This window comes from Limanda limanda, chromosome 9 (genome assembly GCF_963576545.1).
Source record: "Limanda limanda chromosome 9, fLimLim1.1, whole genome shotgun sequence".
Taxonomy (NCBI): Eukaryota; Metazoa; Chordata; class Actinopteri; order Pleuronectiformes; family Pleuronectidae; genus Limanda; species Limanda limanda.
In genome coordinates, this window is record NC_083644.1 from 3,868,487 (window position 1) to 3,895,745 (window position 27,259).

The 27,259-nt window shown below is 42.4% G+C and overlaps 1 protein-coding gene across 3 annotated transcripts in view; it reads right to left on the reverse strand.

Annotated features, from left to right (window-relative positions):
• Positions 1 to 23,531, reverse strand: part of nos1apa (nitric oxide synthase 1 (neuronal) adaptor protein a) — a 129,021-nt gene extending 105,490 nt beyond the window's left edge. For all 3 annotated transcript variants that reach the window (XM_061077747.1, XM_061077749.1, XM_061077748.1), the window contains exons 1-2: positions 23,227 to 23,531; positions 22,220 to 22,291 (exon numbers count right to left, since the gene is read on the reverse strand). In XM_061077747.1, coding sequence (XP_060933730.1) covers positions 22,220 to 22,291; positions 23,227 to 23,331 — 177 coding nt within the window. In that variant the 5' untranslated portion in view covers positions 23,332 to 23,531. The remainder of the gene's footprint in view (positions 1 to 22,219; positions 22,292 to 23,226) is intronic.
• Positions 23,532 to 27,259: the final 3,728 nt, after the last annotated feature.

Here is a 27,259-nt window from a genome sequence, read left to right on the forward strand (position 1 = left end):
CCTAATTCCAACGACGCTGTTCAAGGGTGTTTTAGATTTAATTGACAACTCTTCTTAATTCATCTTTATTAACAGGCCTCTCACCCACAGGCTTTGAAGGCGGCAATTAAACCTCCACTTTAAAATTCCATTCTCGATCCAGATGTTATGTTATTGCTGTCATTATTACAGCTGTTGTTATTGATGGCATCATTACGTCTATGGGTATTGCTATAATTACTGTCATTATAACAACGACTACGATAATGCCTAACCTACAATAACTATCCCTGGTTCCTCAGTCTCTCTTCTTTCTTTTAATGTCAACAGGTCAAGAACTTCAGACGCCCATATAAAGTGTCAACCTTACTTATACAAATAGTACTCAATTGAAAACTGTAATTATATTAAACATTGTTCAACCTCTCCACTTTACCAGTGAGATGAAAGACAAAAGATGCTTTTAAGCTTTAAAAAAAAGGTGCAAAGAATTAAGATTGTGTCTCTCTGCTGGAAATCACAGAATTTAGACACATGCCCAGTTGAGAGATGTTCTGCATATGCAGCGTGGGGCTGATGGCGCCTGGCAACTGCCCAATAACACCGATATTTCATCCGAGCAGCTTCTCTGCAGCAAATGGCCCTAAAACATCTTCATACAGGACTCATTTAAATATTTATATGCTTTACCAGTTCAGGTACGGTGACTCCAGAAACTGTTCAGAGCCATTTACTTTCTGCACACTTGAATTTTAATGCGTTAGAAAGTCTGTTACATCAAAAAATGACAAAGATATTGTGTGTTTTTAGATATTAGTGTGGAAATAAGTCAAAAACTGAAATATTCAGACCCTTTTGCAGAGTTCAGTTTTTCTTCAGATAACATTCATTGAGTCCTCCCTGCAAGTAAGGACACACAATGGAGGACAGATCTTGGCAGAGGATTTAATTAGGCTTCTCTGGATGTTCCCAGGAGCTCAGCGGCATCAGCAGTTCTGAAATATGAGACATCTGTAGTCACAGAGACGCTTCCTAAAGTTTGCTCTCTGACCAGACTGAGTAAACGGACAGGAAGGGCCTCGGACAGGGAGGTGACGGTAAACCTGGCTGTCATTGTAACCGAGCTTTTGGCGAGATCAAAAGAAATCTATTGGAGAGAGCTGCATTCCATTGCTAGAGTGGAGAAAAGACACTTTGAGTAAAAGTGAAATGTGATTTTTAGCCCAGTTTCCTTCTCTGACCAATTTTGGAAGTGAATAAATGTCCCTGATCAAAGCCAAGCAGAGATTCAAGAGGCTTTGCCGACACGCCGCCTTCTTCTGACTACGGTAAAAATATCTTAAAGCACCACTGAGAACTTTGGTAAGTTGACAAGTTTGGAAACCAGATACCGTATTTAGGGGTTTCTCCGAGAGAGAGACGTGTAGTGAGTGACCCCCAGTCACCAGGCATAAACTCAGAATGACTCCCGATCACAAGACAGCAGGTCGTGGAGTGTAGAGGGTTTTAACAACTCTGAAAGTCATGTAATCTGACTTGGCATTAATGAAAATCCAACGTTTGGGCAGAACTCCAAACAAATGTTTTGGAAATTCCCAGAGGAAGGGGGGGCAGGGTCTCAGTGGCAGGGACAAGAGGACTTGTCAGAATTGGGAGAACGAGAAGGTCGAGCTCAGCGTTGCCTGAAACTGGGGCGATGGTTCACTCTTCAGCACAATAACGACCTGAAGCCGAGCCAGGGAAACACTGCAGTGGCATCAGGACGACTCAGACCAAATCCCAGACTTCAACCCTACAGAGCATCTGTGTGCTCCAATTTGACGGAGCTTGAGATGATCTGCCAGGAAGAATTGGATAAACTGCCCAAATCCGGCGGTGGAGACTTGCCCAATAACACTTAAAGCTGCCAAAAGGGCATCTGGAAATTTGAGGTTTCAGTTTTTGACTCATTTGCAGAAAGGAATTCAAAAAGTATGTAGAGATTATTTTGTGCCTACTCCCGTGAAGGAGTCTGAAAACTTCCTGAAGCCACTCGATAGAAGAACATGTGAGAAAACAAGTGATGAGCCCAAATATACATAAATGAGTGTTTTATGGGTTGGGGATTTTGTATTATTTATTATATTTGTTTTGAGGAAATTAAAATAGTTTGAAGTCTGTCACAAAACTAAAAAAAACGGATAATTAACGTCACTAATCACAAGTTGACTCTCAAATGCTGCAACAATTTGCGAATATTCAATTGTTTGCAATTTTGCAAACTGAAATTATCCAATCAATTCAGCAATTATCTGCTTCCAGCTGGGAGTTTTAAAACAAACAAACCCAAATTATTAGGGTTCTGCAGGAATCTGGGGACAAAACTGTTCACAAAATGATTTCCTACAGTGAACTGTGGGGACTAATTGCTTCTTGAAGCAGAAAAGCTGGAAACAGTAAAAAGCTGGAAATAACAAAAAGCTGGTGTGGCGGTAATTGCTCAGACATCATTACTCTGCAGTTTGTCTTCTGACCCACTGCTATGAGTTTATGTCAAAACCGGCTGATTCCCGGTCAAATCATCAACAGCAGAAGAAAATATGCTCGGGTTTATATCCTCGTTTATTCACAGGTTCTTCTTTCCTCATTAGTTTCTCTCTCCTCCTGCTTGGTTTTGTTTGGTCTTCCCTTCTTTCCTTCTCATATTCAGGCTCATCCCTCCTCTCAAGCCTCTCCAGGTAATGATAAAGAACCACATCACTCCATCACGCAGCCAGTTCAGTTAAACTAGATCCACCAAACAGAGGAGTGATGTTGTTAAATGTTTTATAATCACGTATGTTCCTTGTGTGAGTCGGCACTGGGAAGTCTCCGGTCTCTGATGCTGCCTTATCCACACAGTATCTGGCCCCTGATGACTCGGAATCTGCAGCACAAGGTGATTAACTCGTGCCGAGGTCGAGCAAGTGCAGTCCCGGTTTGAATCCCCCCCCCGCCGCCCCCGAGGTCATTCTGACTCAACCACAAAAAAAGCAGAGGCGGGAGCATCCGGAGAGGAATCCTGACGAAATGTCCTCCCGCTGCTTTGCAAGGAGCAATTTGTGTGACGAGCCCGAGATGGAAAAGTCACAGCAGACACACACAGCACGTCGAAAAGTGTCTTAAGGCTGTAATTTAACAATCTGTGCACATGTTGGTGTCGGTCTTCAGCTGGTTTAACAACGGTAGATAAGATCACTGTGGCAGGAACATGCTTCAAAAGGGTTTTGCTGGTTCTCTAATTTAATTATTGGGGTGTCTAACATCTCTTATTCCTTTTCACAGTCAGGTGTACATGCTGTCTGGCAGACTGGTAATATAAGGGAGGATTTCTCAGGTAGAAAGAGAGAACGCTCCTCTGCAGAGAAATGGATTTTTCTGCTCTTGATAATGTGCTCTTTAAATAATGGTAAACAGTGTAAATTTGACTTCAAACAATTGATAATAAAGTAATTTGGAGCCAGAGTCTGCACGGAAATGTCCACGCACACGCTCGACCAATCAGGAGACAGTCTTAGCTTTCAAGTCATGACATTTCACCCAGTAAAATTGTTGGTCCTCTCCTGCAAGATGGGTGCAAACACCGTCAGTGTCCTGCTTCTTTGTCCGGATCCGGTCCAGTAGTTTTGAAATAATTAAGTGACAATTTCTTCCGTTCGTTATAATTACTTGTGTTGAACTTTATAAAATAAGGTGAATAACTTCTCTTTGCTCACAGACAATAAAGGAGGACTGGATGTGGAGGAAAAGAAGAATTACCTAAATATTTAAAAATCTACTGCGAGTGAAAAGCACTTTGCACAATGAGGTTTGTTAATATTGATCTGGACGACTTCTGTGAGTTTCTACGTGCCGGCACACAGGAGCAAATATTTAACAGGAAATACTGTAGCTCTGACTTCCTGTACTCGTGGAGGAAAAGCTTAAGGCAAAGATCTGTCAAAAGAAAGATGCACAGAGTGTCAAAGGAATATTCAGGAAGAGACACAGGAAAATGGGGGACAGGACACCCATTCCAAATGAATTGCTGTTGTGAAAATTTACAACCCTGAATAATCGCCTCAGATTCAGTGGAAATGGTTCAATGGTTTCTCTGCTGTAGAGGTCAGTGCCTTCCAATAACAGGATTTCAGAAGTTTCAATTAAATTATTGCAAAAAGAAACTGCAATGCCATCGTGAGCCATGTGTTTTCTCTCCAAGTATATTAACCCAGAATTTTATTATCGCAGAAACATAATTTCATTCGACTCAGAACTTTGCCAACCACTTTGAGCCGTAATGCCAGATAATGAACGCCGGCCAAGAGAGAGCGTGGATATAAAACTGTGACCGCCGTGAACTTGACTGAAAGTGCCAAGTTGACCCATTTAGAGTAAAACAATATTCAGCAAACTGTGGAGCCACAAAACATATATTTGATGACACTGAGCTTTTTCTCACACACTTAAGTGAAGCTTCGTTTGACAAACTTTCATTGAAAGTGGTTTTGTGGCTTTTTCCAGGAAAAAGTCTGTGACATAGAAATATTTGAGAAGCCATTGAGGTAGATTTACCTAGAGAAGGAAACAAATCTGCCATTTCTCCTTCACTGAAAAGGCACAGCATCATATTCACATAATTAGCCACGATAGTTAAACAGCTAATGGAGCTTATTCATGCTTCATTATGCTGCAAATACACCTGTTTTTGGCTGGTGCATCATTTCACACTCAGAGGATTAAGTATCCTGGTTTCTATGTAGAATTATGCAGCAAATCCTTCAGCATTTAATGTCACTTCCTCTATTCGCTTTTATGTATTTAAGAAGCCACCAGAGGATATTTGGCATCACCGCAAAAAAACGTTTTTTATTTATTTATTTGAACATGACATGGGGTTTTCAGTTCATGAGAAATAGACAAGACACTTTCTTTAACAAAAAGGAAACCCTGTAAAGTTATCAACACTTCTCAAGGATCTTTTCAAGTTACTGTGGATGTTTAAGCCCATCTAATGGTAACGTGGTCATAATAATAATTATTTTTATTGCCACGTATATTTGCATATATTTGCATATATTGGATAATTATAAGACTCAAAAAGACCAACATAAAAGGCTGTTTTTGGTTAAATAACGTACTGTTGTAATTCGTGAAATAAACTACTGGTACAACAATTAAATGATGTACTGTTATAATGCAATTAATTAAAGCACAGCCTTTCACAAGCCGATCAGACAGTGACGTTAAATTTGAGAACATATATACTGTAACAAACCAAATGTACAGCTCTCTGCTAACAGACCAACCAGTTAGCTCCTTAGCTAAATGTTTACCTGAAAGACATTTTAAATTTCATTCTGATTGGTATATTCGTGTTGGTCAATTAATACCATGAAGAAAAAAGTATTCCAGTACTTTTGAAATCCACTTTTTGTCCCGACCTCTTGTACCACAGTGGAGGAACACTCAAAAAGGTGTCACCGTGGTGGAGCTGCCAGAATGAAACATCAAGCCAGATTCCTGCAGCCTCACTTACAGCAGAGTAACCGACAGCTCTCTGTGATTCACCGAGCAACAAGACTGATCAATAGATTTACTCCGTGTGGACCTGCGCCCCGTCGCTTCTCTAAATCACATCTGACGACATAACTCCAGGCTGGCACGAGTCCCCGGCTGCCGCTCCGTGTGTCAGTCGTAATGATGAAGTAAAACTGTGAGCGAGTCCCGGGACACCGAGGTGACAGCGGCAAACGCATTTATTCAAATGATTTAGAGAAGTAGAGAGAAGGAGATCAACACCGGAGCCGGGCTGACAGGTTTCTGGGAGCTGAGGTAAATACCAACATCAGGGACTAAAACACGTCTAATGCAGATATACTGACTGACTGAAATGATTCCTCTGATGTTGTTTTAGACAAATAAATGTAGCCGAGGCTGGACGGGTTGTTTTGAGGGATGAGATATAGACATAAAAGTGCATAAAGCTAGATGATATAACTTAAAAAATACGTGCTAGCATTGACCAAACTAAAAAAGTCAAAGTAGACGTAAAATACTTTATTCTCAAAGATAGTTTATGTCATTTTAGCTAATTCTTATTTAATGGTCCAAGTGTTCATTACCTCCAAGGAAGTTACGTTTTCATAATTGTCTGTTTGTTCGCGAGCAAGATTATGAGAAAACCATCGGTTAGATCTCGATAGCGTGGACAGACTCTGGCTCTAAATTACATCATTGGTGCAAAATGCCAGCAACAACATGGTGGATATTCTGGCTTCACTTCTGTCCGGTGCAGGGAGGTGGAGACGCTGAGTCATCCCTTCTTATTCCTGCGTAATGCCGACCAATCCGGTGTTTTAAGTCTCCTCCACCGTCTCTTTTGAGGACAGGAGAGGAGACGGAGAATGAAAAAGCGGTGAGTCAGGGAGGAGATGAAAAGACACAAGAGGCCAGACACTGATTTAGTGATTCTAACCTCTTCGCTTTGACCGTGTACTTTTTTTTTTTCCAGTTTTTCTACCTCCAGCGCCGGTGGGGGGGGGGTGGTGGTGATGGATGATGGCGACAGTGATGAATGGTGTCGCCGCCACCTCTGAAACTAAACTGTAATCAATTAACTGCCTTGCACTCCTCTGAACTGTAAATGAGACAATCAGGGAGATACACATCATCCACCCCACCCCCCCTCCCCTCTCCTGTTCCCTGGACCCCACGAACAGCATCAAGAAATGATGAATGCCAGCGATGAGGCAACAACAATAAAACAGCCTAACAAAGATAAGTGAGTGGGCAGATACCACGACCAGGTTGTTATTATCACTTCATCTTTCTTATCTCGGATTAATTGGATCAAAAATCAGTTTGGTAAAATAAAAGCTGAAGAAAGTTTCCCCGACACCAAAGTGAGGACTTCAGGAAACAGACAATATTCAGATTCTTGAGGCTTTAAGCAGCAAATGTTTTCTGTTTGGTAAAATTAAAATAAGGGATGAGAATTGTTGTCAATGAATTATTCAGCCACTTGTTTTGGAACTGGATGCCCTGGATGCAGCTGGTTTGTTTACCCACAGTATTAATCACATGATTAATAATACAAACACAGATTAACACAAATGAGAAGAACTTGGAAGATTCGGGGAGTTTCTGAATTTATTCCTCTGTAAGGACGCATCAATACATAATGATATTGTTGGCATACTTGTTATCAATACAAGTTGTGGTAGTAGTAGTTTTAAGGATTGTACCTCGGAGACATTTAAGTATTTTGTGATATTATCTTTGTGATAAGCTGTTTTTTGAAACACTGTGGACCAGAAACATTTGTATGATGCCAAAGCAGCCGACTGCCTCATTTTCAAATATGTTTAGAAACAAGGAAGAGAATATTCTGTTACCTTGGGAGCCAACATCCAATCAGAGGATGGAGCTTTGGTACCTAAGTCCCACCGATACAACTGCTCGACCAATCCTGAGTCAGTCTTAGCCGTATATCATAGTAATTGTTTTTTATAAGCTTATATACCAAAAGATTAACCTTTGGACAAATGTCAAACAAGCTAAAATGACAGAAGCCATCTTCTAGAAACATGTATTAGACAGATGGTTTTAAGATGTCTAATCATCTCAGTAAGTTTAACATGAAACTGCTGGTTTCAGAACTGATTTAGTTTGAAATGTGAAGTGGGAGCTCACTGAGTGACAGAGAAACAAAGTGAGACATGAAACAAGCAGCAGAGAGAAAGAGAGAGGGCCGGCAATACAAAGAAGGACAAAAGATAGAAACAGAAAAGGAATAATAACGGAATGAAGAAAGTTTCCGAGGAGGAGTGAATCCACACGGTGGGTAAAGCAGAGCTGACAGCAGCGGCCTGCAGCTGTAATGAAAGTATCAGAGGAGAGGAAAAAGTTTCATTAAAACCTTATTGGAGGGCAACTTCGTTTCATCCATGCAGCCCACATACACAGCTACACACACACACACACAGCTACACACACACACACTCTGGACAGCCAACCATCTCTCTAACCTCCCTATCCCATTTCCTTGACGCCCTTTCATCTGCACCGATCTAAAAAGCAAGAGATTCATCTGAAGCGTTGTTGGGCAGATGTGCTCGGAGATTCTTTTTCTACTTGTCCAGTTCTTTTCTTTGGGGGGTGCTACAGCCGGAGGAGGAAACAAACTTTCACAGTAACAGAGCAGAACGAGAATTTTCAAGGCAGCAACGTTTAATATTTGATTGTGTCTTGGATGTTTACAAGAGAAGATGAATGAATCATCTCTGAATGAAAGCTGCTAACATCTGGTTCAAACCCCCTGTGGGACTTTTCAACTCTTTGAACTCTGCAACAGAAATGGTCCACTAGTGTCTCTGTGGTGTTTTGTGTGTGTGATGTCATTTCTTTTCACATCCCATAAAAATCTCACCTAAGCCTAAAAGATAAAAGCTTCTGAAAGCCAAAACAATAGGTAAATATCAAAAATATCGAATATCTGTGGTTTTTATTTTAGGTTACTTTGAACGGGATCATGCAAATAACAATCTCCCTCCGTTGGATGATTCGAGGAGGTCAGTTGGAGCAGAGAACAGGGGAGTTGAGGTGGGTCGGGGGGGGGTAAGAACTGGAAGCTCCGAAATGAAGCCGAGGTGAGGAGAAGTATTTGGATTGGCTGCTGGCAGCATTAAGATACAGGCGAGGGAGGCAGAGAGGAGGTGGGAGGAGGGCTGGCTGCGGTGGAGATAACGCAGAGTCCCGGGGCTGATAGATGAGGGCAGCTCCAAGGTCAGGCTGCAAGCGGCAGATGACTGCATAACATTATCACTCAGCACTGTGCCGCTGAGCGTGCGCCTCCATATGCCCGCATCTGTGAGTGCATGTATATATATATGAGCAGGTATGGATCTATAGGTACTGAATGCAAAGTATGCCTTTCAGGGCAAAGTTCCAACGTGACAAAGCAGAAGACGAACCTGGACTCAGTGGTGAATTCAAAACAAACACGTCATATCTGAATGTCGTTGGTTATCTACGATCAGTTACCCCGAGCAACCACAAAACCAGTTTAAAAACCAGTTTCAATGAGACAGTCGTGTTTTGAGGACAAACACCTCAGCAGTGGGAAGAGGTCGATTCAGTTTTCTCCTTTCTTCGCCCACAATGCTCAGCCCTCAGCGTTTTAGAGAAAGAGACGCTTTGGGAAGTTTAACATTTATCACTTCAACCGACAAATTAATCATTTGGCTTCGTATCCTCTGAAACTTGAGTGTTTTAAGAACCTCTTCTCAGAACTAGCTGACTTGCTTAATTTAGTGTGTGTCGGCTTAAATGATTTTTCACACAATATAAGGAGTGTGTTCTCTAAAAATCGACAAAGGTCGTACAAGAATATCCTCACACTGCTGACTTTAATGAGCCCGGGGGGGGTCTGCAATCTCAGAGTAATGATCCAACTTCTTGTTGCTAAATTTAAACTAGTTCAACTTTTACAGCAGGTGTAAAATCTCTCGATGAGTGTTTGGTCCAGTCGAACAGGACACATGTGCAGGAAGACAATAAAATATACTGATTTAAATGTTAGAAACTGTCAATTATGAAATAATCTTTACATTCCTAAAGTAGTAAGAGCTCAACAAGATAGACGTTAAATGTGGATAAACCTTTTGGGGGTATCGTAGTTTCATCGTCCACTATTGCACTTTAACTTTATGGAAGTTTAATTTGCTGATTCAGCCTCTGTTTCAGAATCACTACATCCTCAAGTATGAACTAGAACATTTGAACAGAGTTGGGTTCACAACTTTCAATTTCCACTTACTCCATGCACCTTAAATGAATATAGAAAATACAAGTACGCTCTGTGTGTGTGTAGAGAAGAGTCCCTCTCACCAAGAGCTATGCTAAGTATGCAGAAGGTATGCAGAGAAGACAACAATGATTGAAACTATGCAGAAAGGACGAGGGAGGAGAGGAGCTGGCAGATAATGCAGAGAAAGAGAAGCGGCGAGATCAAGATACGGAGGTGGGGGTGCGAAGAGGCAGGAAGGACTAAAGGATAATGAAGAGGAGAGGGGAAAATACAATTGGGAGGAGTAAAGGGGGAAGGGGAACGGTGAGGGATGAAGAGAAAGTGGAAAAGAGAGAGGCGGGGGAGGGATGTGGGTGAATAGGGGAGGTAGAAAAGATAAAGTGAAAGGACTGGAGGAGGAGGATGAGGATGAGGATGAGGAGGAGGAGGAGACAGATCCAGGAGAAGAAATCCAGAGAGGTCATTAAAGGAGACGATAGGAAGACAGGATGAGAGGATGCTAAAGAGGAGGTGAGGGAGAAGTTTCCTCCTGCTCATCTCTGGACGTCATAAACAGTCCACTTCAAACTGTAGAGTCGATGCTGAGCAGATATTAAAAGAGGCCGGTGATAAGTGCGGCCGGCTGCAGGAGGAATATTGTGTTTTGGTCATGCCGGTTTGTAATCTGGCAGATCTGTCGTTTGCAGGAACTAAAATCTGATCGTAATCTCCGTCTGAATCCTTGTCCTCCATCAATCTTCAGCTCGCTCGGCCTGTCGAGAGAAACCACCGAAGACAAAGCAGAGCAACTTCTAATTCCAGCCAGACACAGAAGGTCAAGAGGACAGACAGACAGCAGCGACAACCATTAAACTGCAGCCACCGAGCGTCTGCACCTTGACGCCTTGGCAGGGACACCTCACCCCCCCCACTGCTCCACAGACCACCAGGCACGGGCACAAGACAGTTACTGGAGAAGCTCCACAGTGATGGTGATAATCTGCATTATTCATTCATCGCTCTCCCAGTTAATTGATCAATTATTTAGTAAAAAAATACTCAGTGTTGTCTTCAAAAGGCTGAAATACTCTGAGAAACCAAAGAAATTCAAATGACAGCGATATGAAACCAGAGAGAGGAAGCAGATGAACAAACTGGAATGTATTTGGTGTTTAAGTTGAATGCAGTGGGACATATAGTTAAGCCCCTTTTAGAAATGTGTGAGCAATTAATCTCCAGCCACTCATCTAACTGAGAAAGTGGACGAAATACACAAACTGCAACTGGGATTACAGTGCACCCCCGACTTTCAATTAAAACATGGAGAAGAAATGGTGCCGCGAAACAACCTCTTTCTTCATTGCTTCATTTTGAGATGAACTCGGCTTCCAGGATCTCTCTTGATCAATTTTCTGCTCTAACACTTTGCCGCTGGGTTAAAATCGAAAAACAAACCTTACATCAAACGCATCAAAACGCTGGTTTCCCGATAATATGAACATCAAGGTAACACACTGGTAGAGGAAGGATGTTAAAATGCTGGAGGCTAAAATCTTGTTCCAACAGTTCTAAATTCGAAGCATCATTTCATTGAAAGAATAGAATAAAAGAGCGTTGAGATCAGGAGACTACATCTCTCAGACACATGACTAGAATGAAATTGTAACCAAAGAAAAATCACATCCTTCCCACGAGTGGCTCGGCTGCAAATAAACTTTAATGTCTTTATTATTCCCCTAATGTCTTTTAGACCCGATTCCAACAAGTCTGTCCAAACCTTCTCTTGACACAGATGTTTCTGCCAAATATCGGCCAATATCCAACTCTTGGTTTGATTACAGAGTGAAACATCTTATTTGGGATTAAAGGAAACACACTACACATGTGTTTAAGTTTGTTTAGGTTAACGATGACTTTCCCATGCACACAAAAGTTAGTCATGGAGTTCCACAAGGTTCTGTGCTGGGGCAAATACTTGCATCCTTTCGGAAACATTTTGGTTGCTATGCAGATGACATCCTGGTGTATTTATCTAAGGAGCCGGATGACGCTAATCAGGTAGTGAAAGTTCAGAAACGTCTTAGTAAATACAATGTTCATTCATAACACTGATGGGCTCATATCTCAGGGGAAACACGTATAGAAATACAATAGAAGCAGAAATCATCCGGACAACTTCTCCTCAATGTCCTTTTCTTACTGTGAAACGAGAGATAGAATGAAGTCCCCATCACTCACAGGGGTATACCACTACAGTTTGACAGGGCATCTCTGCTGCACCTCAGAAAAAGTTTCTCTATTGACAGGTTTCTCAACTTGAACTTTTTCCAAAACAACAACAACAACCCAGGCAGGAGAGTCGTACTGTGTCATGCAATCAAAAAGGATTTCCATTGCCATTCATTGCCTCTCAATGAAAAGGCATAAAGCAAATTGAACCAAATTGTGTATTTTACTTCTGACAAGCCATGGACAAGGCACTGAAGTTGACCTTTCCTCTACTTCTGAGATCTCGTTTCTCTGCCAGGGGAAGCATCTTTTCCACGGCACCTTTCCATGTTGACGCTGTAGGGCCAAGGTTGCAAAAGAATCAGTCCTCCAATACCTCCTCCCCCCCCCCTTCTCCATCTCCTAGATCACCACTGTCTCGCCTCCTGGCTCAAGGCACCACCTAGACTTATTCCCCAATTTATTCCTGACATTTACACGAGGGGTGGACAATCCGGGGCGATGCTCGTGCGGTAGCTGTGTGCAGTGGGGGGAAAGGATTTGAAATCAAATGCTGGGAGGGAATCCTGCAGCATCGGTCTCTATTAGATTTTCTTGTCAGAGAACAAAGATGAGTAGGTGAGGCGGCGGCGGCGGCGGCTTGTGACCAGCAGCATCCAAGTGTTTCAGGGATACAAAGATGAAAAGATGGAGGGAGAGAGAAAGAAAGTAAAGATGTAATTGGATTGCAGTTAATATTGCTGACAACTCGATTTGAGGGTGTTTGCGTAGTTTGTCATCGCCAGCTCGGGGCTGAAACAGGAGAATATCGTCCTCATGCGTTAAACTCTATAACACAGACACAAGATTGTCTATAAAACGCTGTAGTAAAGAGTGACACATAAATTATCAGATACAAATCTTTGCAATGTTGAAATCCAGGAAAATGTCTATATCCCTTATTAATTTATCCCAGTCTGCAGCAGCATTATCTTAAACATAAGCTTTCCTCTCTAGCCCGGAGGACATGGTTTTTGGATTATTATCTCCAGGGTTATTTAATATTCCTGGGATTAAAAATGTTTAAAAAAATTATAGAAGAGTTTTCTGCAGCCAGAGATAATTCGGCTGCACATCGGACGCTAATTATAAGAAGGGAGGGGATCGAATTAAGTCTCCGTCTCCGTAAAGGCTGACAAAGGTCTTGCTGTTTGGGAGAAAAGAACCAGTGAATCAGCCAAAGTTTCACCCGAGCCGGCGGAGAAGGGCAGGTCAATGTGACGAGCTCAGCAGATTACGTAAGGTAAAGGACAGCGTGGGGTGAAGAAGAGGGGCCTAACTCGAGAGACCACACAAAGGGGGGGTAAATGAAAAGGTAGAAAAAGGGATAAAACAAGGTGGGATTGGTGAGAAGGAGAAAATGTTAAAGCTGTGGGAGACAGAGGTAGATCGGGTCAGGAACAGAAATGCATTAATGGCTAATTTACAGTCCTGAGCTTCACCGTGGAAACCAGGAGAGAAGGGTGTGTGTGTGTGTGTGTGTGTGTGTGCGTGTGTGTGTGTGTGTGTGTGTGTGTGTGTGTGTGGGAATGGCTTAGTGAGAATAAACACACAAATCTTTAACAGAGGATATGAGCAGCCTAATAATCAGCCTGACCTTTCCTTTGTTTAAACTCGTACTTGTTTCAGTCTGACGTACATTTCACGCCGTGCTTGTTAATCATGTTTATAGACAACACCGGAAAAGTCCATAATTCTTATGTTTATTACTTTGAGGGAACCCGACCTAAAGATGAAGCCTCCAGTTAACAACTCTTCACACATGGTGATGAGCTGATGGTTAGTGACACCTTGGCGACAGGATGTTGAGCTCAAGGCTTCCTCCATACTAATACGTTATAGAGTTCAACTACGTGAAGGATCTAGAATAATCTCCGTCTATATGAACAGATCTGAAAACGCATGTTCTCAAACACCCGGCAGGCACGTGCCAGTGTAAACAGGAAGCAGATTGTCTACACAGCAGCTGGTTGCCTAGTTTCAGATAAAAATACATAAGTGAAACAGCGACGAGGAATAAGGATGAGGAGGAGGAGCGGTTACAGACAGCTGTGTCTGAAATCACTCGCGAGCCACTATATGGTGAGTTCGCCATTTAGAGGTGTTGTCATTGTTTCCCACAATGCATCGGGAAACGTAGTGCACAACTGACCCAACTCTTCCATCACCTGTGAGCTGAGTGTGCTCCCAAAGTTACGACTTCCTTTCATTTCGGCTCGTTGTCAAATGTACCTCTCGCTGCTTTTAAGATGTGCTGGCGTGCGAGTTTCCCTCCTCTAGCATCTACTTGCATAAATCATATTTAATTCAAACTGGAGCTGCTTAACACTTTTAATTAAGCCTCGCATCCTTCCGCGAAGAGACTTCACTTTGCATCCTGTAATGTGAGGTCATAAATCACGAGTAGCTGCTGTGTAACAGACACACATTTTCCAGGGTTTAGCAGTTTCTACTTTGGCTCACATCATCTCTCCACAGTCAGCAGCCCATTTACTATTTAGTGGATGAAAAAACAAAGTTGAGCAAGAGCCACTTTTTACAAACACTTATGTGGGATTATGTTGGATTTAGAGCCGGGCCCTCGAATGTTTTAATGATCCAGCAGTACAATCACCTCCAGTGCCCATGAGGAGAAGCAGAACAAAAGGGAGGGAGGGTAATGAACCATGCCTGGCTCATTATTGTCTCACTTTTTGACCCTTCAACTGTGACCTTAAGTGGAAAAAAGTACAACAAAAAAAGACCCTGAACAATGTCTCTGAGCTCTGGGCAGAAAAGTGAAAGGGCTCAAAGAACACAAAGAGCTGCTTTAAAACACTCGCCAAGGTTATTCTATAAAAAGGGAAGTTAATGCACTTCCAAACAGCAGGGGAGAGAATGAACATAAAGTATTCGAGAGCATTTTCCTTCCAGATAAACCGCACGATCCCCATTTCCTGAATTTACGATTGAAATTTGTCTTACTTACTGGAAAGCACATTTGGCTATTATGCACAGATGCTACATAAGCAGGGCCCTTTAATGCACCGATGTACCAGGAACTGCCGTTTCTAATAGGCCCCTGGTGAACGTCCACGTTGGGAAAGAATGTGGCGATAACCTTTATGGCCTCACAGATGCTCCTGCTCTCCAGTTCCTACTGCGAGATAATTGCACGACTGTCATTCACGTGTTTAAAGTTCTTTAGAAGTGAAATATCTGAATAGAGGCAGCAATGACTCACTAATCATATGGGAGGACAGTGAATGCACCGCACTTATCACCACAAAGAAAACCCGTGTGGGAGAGAGGAAGTTATTCATCAAATAAAATAAAGCCCTATGAAAACAAAGAGCTCGTCTACTTTCTGAAATTGTATGAGGCCGCTTGTCTTTTTACTTCCATCTATAAACGGTTTTATTTGGTCTGTTCTCCAGTCAAAGTCAAATATGGGTGAATTCATGCCCCTTTATCTATTTTCTTTCATCCTCTCCAGCACCAAAATGCCCAGTGAGCGTGGATTTAAGGCTCCGTCAGAATCACACCCCCCCCCCAGGCGAGGTGACCCTGTTTCTACATCAACAGCATTTTAGTGTACAGCTCCGTCAGCTCACCAAGCTCTAAAATGATTTTCTAGGTTTCTGGGGTCAGGGCTGAAAACAATCTATTGATTTAAATTGATTAAACTGTTGATTATAATATTGACTCAACTATAAAATGTCAGGAGATGATGAAAATGAACGATATAATTAATCATGTCATAATTAGAATGATAGTTAGTTGAATATCAAAGTGAGACAACTGCCTCCTGATTGGTTGAATACATTTGAATGCTAATTTTGTGGAAATAAATCAGAGCAGCCCATGTGCATCCATTAATCATTATCTATTCACTCTGTCACCATTTGTTTCAATCGAGTATGGGGGACCTCAGGGGTCAATTTTGGGACCAATTGCCTTCTGTTAACTCCCATTAGGTGATATAATGTTCTATCACCAGTATGCTGACACCACACAGCAGTATACACAGTATGTGCCTAGTTGATATGTTTGAAAATTATCTTAAATTGCACTCGACTAAACTTAATAATTGTTTTGCCAGATATCAATGAGTTAACTGGGATTCAGTATTAGACTGATACCTTATATCCTGATACAGAACTCAGCTCTTAGGTAAACAGGTTAAAGCCCATTTTTAGCCTCCACTGGTTTAACTGTGTTCCTTATGTTTTAGAATTTATTATCAGATTCTTTTAATTACTTACAATGCGCTGACTGTACGGTCCAGCTCCTCAGTGCATCTCAGATCTATCTTCCCCAGACGACCCTGCTTGCACTTTGAGATCCTCGGGCAAGAGGCCTTCGTTCTGTTCCCAGCTCTCAGCAGCAGAAGGCTGAGGGCGACGGAGCTTTTGAAAATAACAGCCCAGAGGCCCTGGGACACCCGAGGACAGAGGACGAGCTGAGTCAGTGGCTTCTTTTCAATCTAAGCTCAAAATGTCCTTTTCACACCATATTTCTGGATTTCATCAGATTCAGTTTGTGGGTTTCTCTATTTTTTAATGTTAAATATGGTTCATTTAGGACTTTCATTCTCATATGCGGTTGTTTTACGTTCTATATTAGGTTTCATGTGGTTGATGTCATGTGGACTTTGTGCTACGCTAAGATATCATTATGATGTCATGGTAATCCAAAAAAACTCACCAGACCAGTTTTTTAAGGTCGGGGAAAGTAGATGGGCGAGCAACGGCTCAATCAGACACAGTGACTGATATTTGCAGAAAGCAAATATCAAGGATCTGTAAAGCATTCAAGCCTGAGAGCAAACAGTTTAACTAAAGCAGCAACAAACTCTCCTTCGACAAGCTGTGTCAATATTTCACACAAGAATTTCCACCCAAAATGACAATGTTGCCTGTTTCTGAATCGAGATGTTACCTCAGCGTACAGAGAAAGATTGAATGCAGCCGATGATTAATGCCACCCGGTGCTGCAGCCAGATGAGGACAGTGAACAGGGTTTAATTCAGGGAGTGAATAACCTCTCCGCTTCCACGTGAAGGGCGCCATCCTTTAAAGCACCACACTTTAGAAAGGAAAAGGCTGAGAGCTCCATTTGTCAAGAGCCAGAAACACAGATATCAGGCCTCTTTTCTTCTGCACCTGAACACTTCATCTCGGTCTTTCTGGGTGAAACACAAAGTTCACGTGAGGCGGCCGACAGGTACAGAGCGAAAGCCGCATCAGAGGCTCGTGAGTGCGTTTCCCTCGGTCTGACATGACGGCGTGTTGCTCCTCGGGCGCCGATTCAGCCTCGTCTGTCACTCAGACGTGTTTAACAGACTGAGCCGCTGCTCCGGTGTTGCTGTGGTGAGCCGGGACTGTACACAAGCATGTATGGAGAGAGAGCAGCCAAGTTTGCCAAGCTCTTAATAAACTGAGCTTGGCTTTGTTCCTGCTTGGTTGTTGGCCGCAGGATTTGAGGCTCTGGACATATTTCACATGCTGGTTCTGTTAAAAGATGCTTTTATTGCAGTATCTTCTCCTGAGATGGATGGAACTGCTTTTCAGGGAGTTTGAAAGTAAATGAGGTACAGTCTAACTTTCTACATGATACTTGTACACTCGAGAAGAGCAAATACCATCATGTTTGACTGGATATAGTTCTAAAACAACTGAGGACTCACAGAAACTGAATCTGAAAAAGCTAAATCCCTATGAAACCACATCTATAACTGCTAGAGCCACATTTTGTATTGAATCCTCCCCAATCGCATCAATATTGTAAATACAGTGTATGTATTTTGTATTATTCCTGTAGCAAACAATAGTTTCAGAGTTTGACATCAGAGTTTCAGGACAACGCAGGCTAATGTCTGAAAATAATCCAATAGAAGCGCAGGTGTACATGTGTTACGTTTTAAAATTGTAAGAATTTCACCTTCAAAACTCAATTTTTGACGTATCTGAACTCCAATGTACGAGCACAAGTTTTCAGATCAGCTTTTACAAGGTTTCAAACTGATGCAGTGGGAGAACAGAACAGTGTTGTGTTGGAGAGACACTGTAAAAAAGAACAAACCCTTATACAAACTACTATTTGCAGAGATTCAAATTTTTAAGGCTTTAAAACTAAGATTCAATAACGCAAAAACCTTTTAAGTAGATTTCAAACACTGGGTTTAAATTATTCAAAGCCTCTTTTTTGTATCATTTCAGAATTTGGCGTAATATTTATCCTTTTTCTCTAGTAATCATTTATTCAGAACAGCTGTCAGTACATTGGTACCTTATCAGTTATGAAAACCCAAATTTTGTATGTAAAATTATATAGATTACAAGAGGATTTGATCCACAGTGTTCACAGCTCGTATTAACATGCACTTGATCCTGACAACTTCTCCTCTAATTGTCGTACATGTGTTGTGTGAGTGAGATGAAGTCCTGGGGGCAGATGAGCTCACATCACTAGAGCCATAATTACAGACTAAGTGTGATTACTGTGATTACTGCACAGATCCCAGCTACCACCTACCAGAGAGCAGCTACCTTCAAAGTCACCGCTGACACGATGCAACCAGACTTCTGTGCATTTCTTTAGCTCGCTGCGCCGTACGAAACAAGGTCACGGGACAGGAAGTGAACACAAGGAAATCCAGACAAACACTGGTTCCTCATCACTATTTAATTAAAAGAAATACTCGTTTGAAACAATGGTGACATTAGAGCACCAGGGCTTTGCTCATTCATCCTCCGCAGACACGTCTAATCTCCTGCTGCTGCTCCATCCTCCCACCGTCAGTTAACCCAGCGAAGGCCGATTACTGATAAATCAATCCCTTTAATTCACCGTAAAGGTCTCTTCTCCTTTTAACCAGATAAGCTGCTTCCAGACTCTGTAAGACTATTACAATAATTAATTGAGGAAGATCTCTGAATTACACTGTACAGCTTGTTCACCTTTGTGAGGACAGTAGAGCGACGCCTCCTTACCTTGCGTTTCCTTACGAAGGCTCATTTCAATCAACTAGATCCAGATTGCACCAAATTGCACTCAATCAATTAGAGTTAATAGATTCACTTTCTGCCCACAACGATTAATCAAGCATTTTCTTGATTGAATCATCTCTTAATTGATTCATCAAGCAAAACTGTCAGTCACCGTCGATTCCGAATACAAATATTTTTCTACAAAAGTCAAATAATATTGCGCTGCTCAGATACACTTGTGGAACTGGTAAACAAAGCGAAGCCGAGTGAAGCTTAAATCGTTCCACTTCTGATAAAGTGTGTTTCCTCGTTAATGTCTGGAGACGATAACTAATCATTCAGTTAGTTCAGCAGAGAGACGCTTCAACCAAATTCAATTTTATGCCTGAAGTACACATGTAAATATGTATTAATACAGGCTCTAAATGAATTAAAGATCATTTTAATTGTGTACTTGTGTGTATTCCCCAGTCATAAGCATTCGGCTGGGATCCCATGTTGATGGAGTAAAAGCGTAGTGTAGCTGTAACAGCATGCACCACTCACATTGTGTGTGTGAGTGTGTGTCTGTGTGTGTGTCTGTGTGTGTATCAATGTCTGCGTACATTCAAGCTCACATACTGCTGCACTCTACTTCACTGCAGGTGGCTACTTCCTGCTTGTCGTGTGATTGTTATCGGCCACCGGCTCACAGGTGACTCATGCAAACAAGGAACAATGACACCATGCATCAGCTGGTTGCCTAGCAACCGGCACAGCTCCGACCGACTGACTGACTGACTGCAGAAGGAGCCGACAGTCGTCCCGGAGCAGACCAGGCGCAGCGGGGGTGCTTGTTTTTCCACGAAAACTTTTCCTTCAGAAAACTGCACGAGGAATCAGAAGTAACATGAAAGCCAAAGAAGCAGAAGCTTGATGAAGTCGCCTCGTTCCTCCTGAGCAGATTTCCAAAGGGAAAAGAAAGAGCGAGCAAACAACAGCAGAGCCGCACATAACTTTACGTTCCAGGGAAGAAGTTGCTTTGGTGATTTGAAGCTTCTGCCAGAATAATTCGATTAAAATAAATAACTTTTTCATACCAGGGGCTGTGAGGTGTGGAAAAGCTCTCTTGTCTTTCTGTTGACATCATAAGAGTGTGTAATAACGGCTGTGTTTGTTTATGTTATGTATTCTATGCTGTAATTGTTTTTTAAATTAGATGACTTTCCTGTTCAAACAGCAGAGAGAAATCAAAGCCTCTAATTTGGCTGATTGATCAAACACTCCGGCACTTTCTGTAGCTGCTCCACAGTAAAAACAAATAACAGCATTCACCTCCACCAAGTCCAGACAGTTCCCTTATGAAATCATATTCCAATTCACTACATCCAGATTTGTATTTGGATCTGCACCAAATTGCACAAATCATAGATATCAAGATTCATGAGTTACTCCCTAGGAAATTGGTGAAACTGTGAAAAACAAAAGTGAAAAGAAAATGCTGGATCAGCCCCAAATTTGAATGTGTAACCTGCTCACAAATAAACCAACAAACTAATTGTGGTCATGCCACAGAAAATAGCAGATTTGAGGCGTCTGATTTAATATTGGGCACATTTTTTATATTCTTATATCTCTGTGATAAAAGGAATATGCAGAAAATAAAGGTGGTTCCAGCTTCAACGTTTATTCAACAATGGTTTAAAGGGTTTACACCAGGAGACCCAGACCCTGAAAAAACACCATATCCATCTCAAACACCACCGAGGTTTTATTTGCTCGTCTTTTCTCAAATCAACAGAGCAGATTGCTTCGGCTCGCTTCTCTCCCCGAGTAAAACAAATGCCTCCAGAGCAGCTCCAGCCGTCCCTCTGCTTCCCAGTGTGACCTCCCTTCCAGCGTAGATACCTGTGGTTTCCTCTCGATTGTGTTGTCAAGCCAGTGTCAAACCATTTTCACACTGGAGGAGCCAAACCAAAGCCGGTTCTCCCGACAGCAACAACAGCAGCTGCCATGGCAGCACACTGGGAGGTCCACTTTATAGGAGCTGGTCACCCCTCTGCAAAGGGCAATAAGGACAGTTTGCACCTTTTGCTCAACGTGTGCACGGACACAGGATCTGAAAGCGAGTGATCTTTAGCACGTGACAACATCCAGATACAGGCGACACCAGATGCTGGCGTCACAAAAGTAAAACAAGCTATGGAAGGTATTTAAAAGAAAAGTGTATCTATCCCTTAAAAGCTGTATTTTACCCTCTTTGTGTTTGGTTTTACTTCTTTAAGGGATAACTTGTGCTCCTGTACATGGTTTTTTAAAAGAGATCTTCGATTAAACACAGCAGCACAACAGCCAGTTCATCACCATGATCCTAAAATACCTCCACAGCCCGTCCACAGCCTTTGATTGGTCGCTAAACCAACTGCTGCCGAGCTGGCAGAGCCACTGATGAAGATGAAGTTTACTTTCTGGAGTCGGAGTAAAAGAAGCTGTAAATCTTGGGTTTACATAGCGAGAGACAGAGAGAGAGAGAGAGAGAGACAGAGAGAGAGTGAGAGAGGGAGGGGGGGAGAGATCACACTCCAATGCTTTACCTCAAAGGAAACTTCAAAACAGTGACGGAGCACATGGGAGAGACCAGAACCTCCCTCTGGAAAAGCTGATTCAGAGACAGAACAAAGTCTGCACACTTCAGCTCTGAGATTCTTTCATAACCAGCACACCAGCTGTGACTAAATGAAAAACACTGTGGGTTCATCCAGGCTGGTCATTGGTTCACGTCTCATCCCGGTGGGAAAGGTCACCAAACAGGTTTTTAGACAAACACTGAACTCCGGATATTCTCCTGAAATTATCCTGTCTGTTAAATATCCAGAAAATATCAGAGTGAGCCCATTTGATAAATGTGTTATCAAGGTTTTGAAGGTCTGAACCAAACAAGGAAGATGTGAAAGCTCCTTCAAACTCAAACTCACAAGCCCTTCATTGATATTTCAATCCACAGATTCAGCTCATATTCCCACAGTCGTCCATCTACATGAGCTTCACCAGGTTGGAAACTCACCCAACTCTAAAAAGTGGATGTTTTCCAGATACATTTTGCAGATAGATGAATCACACATGTGCCAGATGGAGCATTTCACTCCAGATAATCCTAAAACACGCCAGGTCCCAGTCGGACAGATGAGGACAAGAAGAGTTTGCGATAATAAAGTTTAGCCGAGCGTCCACTCACCCGTATTCTCCTCATGGCAGCCACTATCTCCACCCGGCTGCCCGGCCGCGCCACATCCAGACTGCCGATGTACTGTGGTGAGGAGGGAGAACACGACAATTAAAACAAAATATAATACAAAAATAAACTTTGCATTATTTCACCACATGATCTAGATCCTAACCAATCAGGGGCGGATGCAGGGGGGGCAGGTGAAATCTGATTGGTCCCTGTCCTGTCACTTACTGACAGAAAGATAACAGTTTCATAAAGATGTATGTTTTCCAAGTTTTTCTAAAGAACACAATGTGCTTTTCAAAATATAATGTGCACTTTAGGATATCATGCATGGTGCACAGCTGTGTGACACATAATTGGCCCCTCTGTGTAAACTGTGGCCCCTGATTCAGAAAAATTCCTAGATACGCCACTGTAATACTCACATGTGACTATATGATGACAACAATACCGTAATTTCATATATATATATATGTGTGTATGTGTGAATTAACATTATATTGGTATTAGAGCTAGATATGATACGAGTATATTTCAATTAACCTTAACGTGGTATTAGTATTGGCTCAATATCATTTATGCATTTGCAATTAATCAAATAATTAACAAATTAAATGTATATTTTCGAGGCTTTGTTGAAGAACACAATAAACTTGAAGCAGGAATCCTTTTCAGAATAAGAGTTCCATGTCCACCTGCCTGAATCAGGAAAGCTTCACAGGTGTTTGACGTAATAACCTGATTAATGATCACGTGACGACACTACAGCAGTTACAGATGTGTTTGGTGAAATATAATATATACATGTGAATTAACCTTGAAGTGGTTTTAGAAGGTAGGCTGTGGTTTCTATGATATACAGATGTTACATAAAAGAATAAAACCATGATATACTCAACCTTGTATGCGTAATAATAGTTTTTAAGGAGACTATAGAACTAGAAGAAGTCTGAGCTCAGGTGGAGAAAAGTGTGAAGCTGATTTGAAAAGTTTGCGGGGTTTGAACGCACCTTGGCCTCGAAGTTGATCCCGCACTGGAACGCTTCCTCGTTGTGCAGCGGGATCCGCAGGTCGTGCCCGTCGTCCACCAGGTTGTACTTGCTCTTTCCAGGCATCTTCAATGTGAGAGTAAATCCAATGAAGAAGGGGAAGAAGAGGAGGAAGAGGAGGAGGAGGAAGAAGCGTGGAAACAACAGGGACGTTCACTTCGTGGTCTCCATCGCGGAGCAGCGTCCCGGGTTACTACCTCCACAGCCCGGGTAACTACCTCCACAGCCCCCGGTAACTACCTCCACAGCCCGGGTAACTACCTCCACAGCCCGGGTAACTACCTCCACAGACCGGGTAACTACCTCCACAGCCCCCGGTTACTACCTCCACAGCCCCGGTAACTACCTCCAAAGCCCCGGTAACTACCTCCACAGCCCGAGTAACTACCTCCACAGCCCGGGTAAGTACCTCCACAGCCCCCGGTAACTACCTCCACAGCCTCGGTAACTACCTCCACAGCCCCGGTAACTACCTCCACAGCCCGGGTAGGTACCTCCACAGCCCCCGGTAACTACCTCCACAGCCCGGGTAACTACCTCCACAGCCCCGGTAACTACCTCCACAGCCCGGGTGACTACTTCCACAGCCCCGGTGACTACTTCCACAGCCCCGGTGCTCCGCTGCTGCTTCCCCCGGTAGCTTCTTCACCGTCTCCCGGATGAACACATGCAGGAGCAGTAGGAGGATGAGGAGGAGCAGGAGGAAGAAGAAGAGGAAGAGGAGGAAGGAGCCAGATGTTCTCCAGACTTTTCCCGAGGAGGAACCGTGGACACTGTGGAAGTTCTCCTGCTCCCGGGGGCCCCGCCCCCGGCCCCACTGCAGCCACCGCCCCCCGCCCGGAGCCCCGCTGTGATTGGAGGAGCCCGCGGGCCCCACCTGTCGCTATTGGAGGAGAGAGGCACCGTGGAGGAGGGGCTTCACGGTAGAGGGCCCGCCCCCTCACACACAGACGTACAGAAACACACACGTTCAGAAACAGAAACACACGGCTCACACATTTACACACACACAGAAACACACACGTTCAGAAACACACACACAGAAACACACACGTTCAGAAACAGAAACACACATACACATTTACACACTCTCACGCACTCACACAGAAACACACACAAATAGAAACAGAAACACACACACATATACAAATTGTCACACACAAACTCACACACACATTCTCATTCACAGACACACACAGACTCACACACACACACACTCACACAAACACACACATTCTCTGACACACATACACACACATTTCAACAGCAGTTCAAAGTGCTTTGCATAAAATACCAAAGGCATCGTGACAAATTGTAAATGCAACATGAGACGAAACAAAAGAGCATCTAAAAAGAAAGAGAAAATAATTAACTACAAAATAAATGAATAACTAAATAAAATGAGAAATAAAAGAGTTAAAATAACAGAGCAGTGTAATAAATGAGTCATTATTTGAGTGAATGAAAGTCTTCAGCATTGATTAAACAAGAACTGACCTCTAGGATCATGTTCATAGGGTAGAAATAGAAATATGTTGTGGATCTAAACCATTCAGTGCTTTGAAAGCCAACAATAGTCAAGTTAAAGGCAAATATTAGCCTTCAAACAGTTCTTAGAAATAATGATGACCAGCGAGGTCCTCACAAAGATAGAAGAACACACACACACCCCTGGGAATAACCTGAATGTCAGACTGAGGATCTGGTGCCGCCAACTTCACTGTGTAAACATTTACTTTTTTATCTTCACCAGTGATTAATCAACTCACACAACATGCACACGCAAATTGCATCAATCACTTAATCTTGCCATTATTTCACGCAACATAAATACACACTTCAACATTTAGAAATATGTGTGGGGGTGTTGAGTATAAAGAACAGAATCTAGCAGAGGTCATCTATGATTATGATACAGAGGAATCAAATTAATGTAATTAAACATTATCATTTTTATAGTTTGTGATTTAAAACCTTTTCTACACTTTCTTTAATGCTTTGTTAAATGCTTTTCTTTCTGTAAATCACTTTGCATGGACTCTGTGAATGATAATGTAGTATTTAAATAAGTGAGAATCAACGACACTAGAAGATAAATGGTCATTTGCTTCCTGGAAATGTATCCTGTTGAGAAAAAACTAAATATTAATGTGGCTTCATAGGATGTTGTTCACAAAAATCAGAATCTGAATAACATAAAATAAAAAGGGAAAGACTGCCAACTAGTGGCCGTGTCTGCAACTACCTGGGCTGAGTGCAACTCCTGCAGCAGAGTTATTAGAACATATACGATTAAGAAATCATGTGACCTTTCTGTTTGTGTTTTTCTGTTTCAAATTAAGCCACTGACTTGTTTTAGGTTTTAGTTTTGGTAAATTATTAAATAAGTGGAAAACAAAACCTGCCACAAGGGAAGAATTTTAATGTTTTTAAGATATTTCAAAGCAGAAATGTTGTGTTCCTCAATTAATTAAGTAATTCACTAAAATATCTGAGTTTAATTGCTCATATTTTCACTTTCGCATCATTACTGTGCAGACAGAAGTTTTTTAACCTATAATTTGTAGTGTAGGCTTTTATGTACAGATCAGTAGCCTATGATCACTACTGAATGCAAAACCTAATAGCAAAATGAGCAAAAACTTTCATAAAAATGGTTTAAAACAACCGGCATGTAAACAAAAACAATATAGATTCATAGAAAACTAAATTTAAGTAAGTGTCAGGGGTCAGATCTTTATATTTATACTGAAAAATGCTGAAAAAGCCTCAAATATCCAAACCAAAACCGGCATAAACATCATCCTGGAGTTGAGGAAACCATCTAGCAGGGTAATGATTTGTTGTTGTTGATCTTTTCATCGAGAGCCTCTCCGGTGTGAGAGACCTCCTACGACCCACGGTTCTCTGTGGTCAGCCGACACACTGGAGCCGCATCCATGTTTAATGCACTTGTCACGTTGGATAATGCACACACCATCTGTGTCACCCTGGGAGTGAGGATGCATCGCTCCCCTGGAGGTGGTCCCAGGCGCTGAGCGCAGGGGGAAGTGGGGCAGCAGTAATTCACATTCTCACCACCTCTTTGGAAATATATAAAGTGCTGCTGCTGCTGCTAATGGTGTCTCCAGGGCTTATAACAGGAGGATTCTGCATGTGATTTCCTCTCCGTGGGTTCAAATCTGGCATCTGGCTGCTGGATTCTGTGCCGTTCAGACCCCTTGCTCTCGATTAGCATCTTCGCTGTAAACAGTCCAAGGAAAACACGACACACACAATCACCAGTCATCCACAATGAATTCCCTTGTTTAAGCCACTGTTTTTGAAAGATGTGTGGCTGAAGAGTTTGAGCAGAACAACTCTGGACAGTCTCCAAGCTCGGTGTTGACACTGAGGCCCAGACTGCACTCTATTCACTGTATTCCCACTTTTTATTCTGGGCAGAGCATGTTCAAGGATATTTAGTTTGTGTCATGGCAGCCAAACAGCAAAAGCAAAAAGGCAGACGAGACCAGCTGCCGTCTCCACATGAGGAATTATTGCAGACTGCAGCCAGTTCTGCTCTCCGGGGCCCGACGTGGATCCTAAGGCTCTTAAAAAAGGATGGAGAGCAACTTAATCCCGGCCCGCTCCTCAAATACATGTGATCTTTTGATTAGAGCTTTAGCTTTGAAAGCATATGTCCACTACGGGAAGCAGGTCCTGGAGATTAGGGCGCTAAAAAAGCGTGCAACATGGAAAGGCACTAAGCGGAAATCATACCTGCAAAGGGCCCAATGAAGTCTCTTTAAAGTCAATCAAGCTGCTCCACCTTCCACACTCTCTTAGATATCAGCTCAAGATCCAGATCCATCAGGTGTTTCCGGGGTGAACTGCATTTTTGGATCTGCACCTAAATTGAATGGGTTCTTCCCTGAGAAATATCGCATTCTTACACTAAAACTTATGGAAATGTTAGATTATTCTGCTAAAATTGTTTCTCAGTAGATCACAC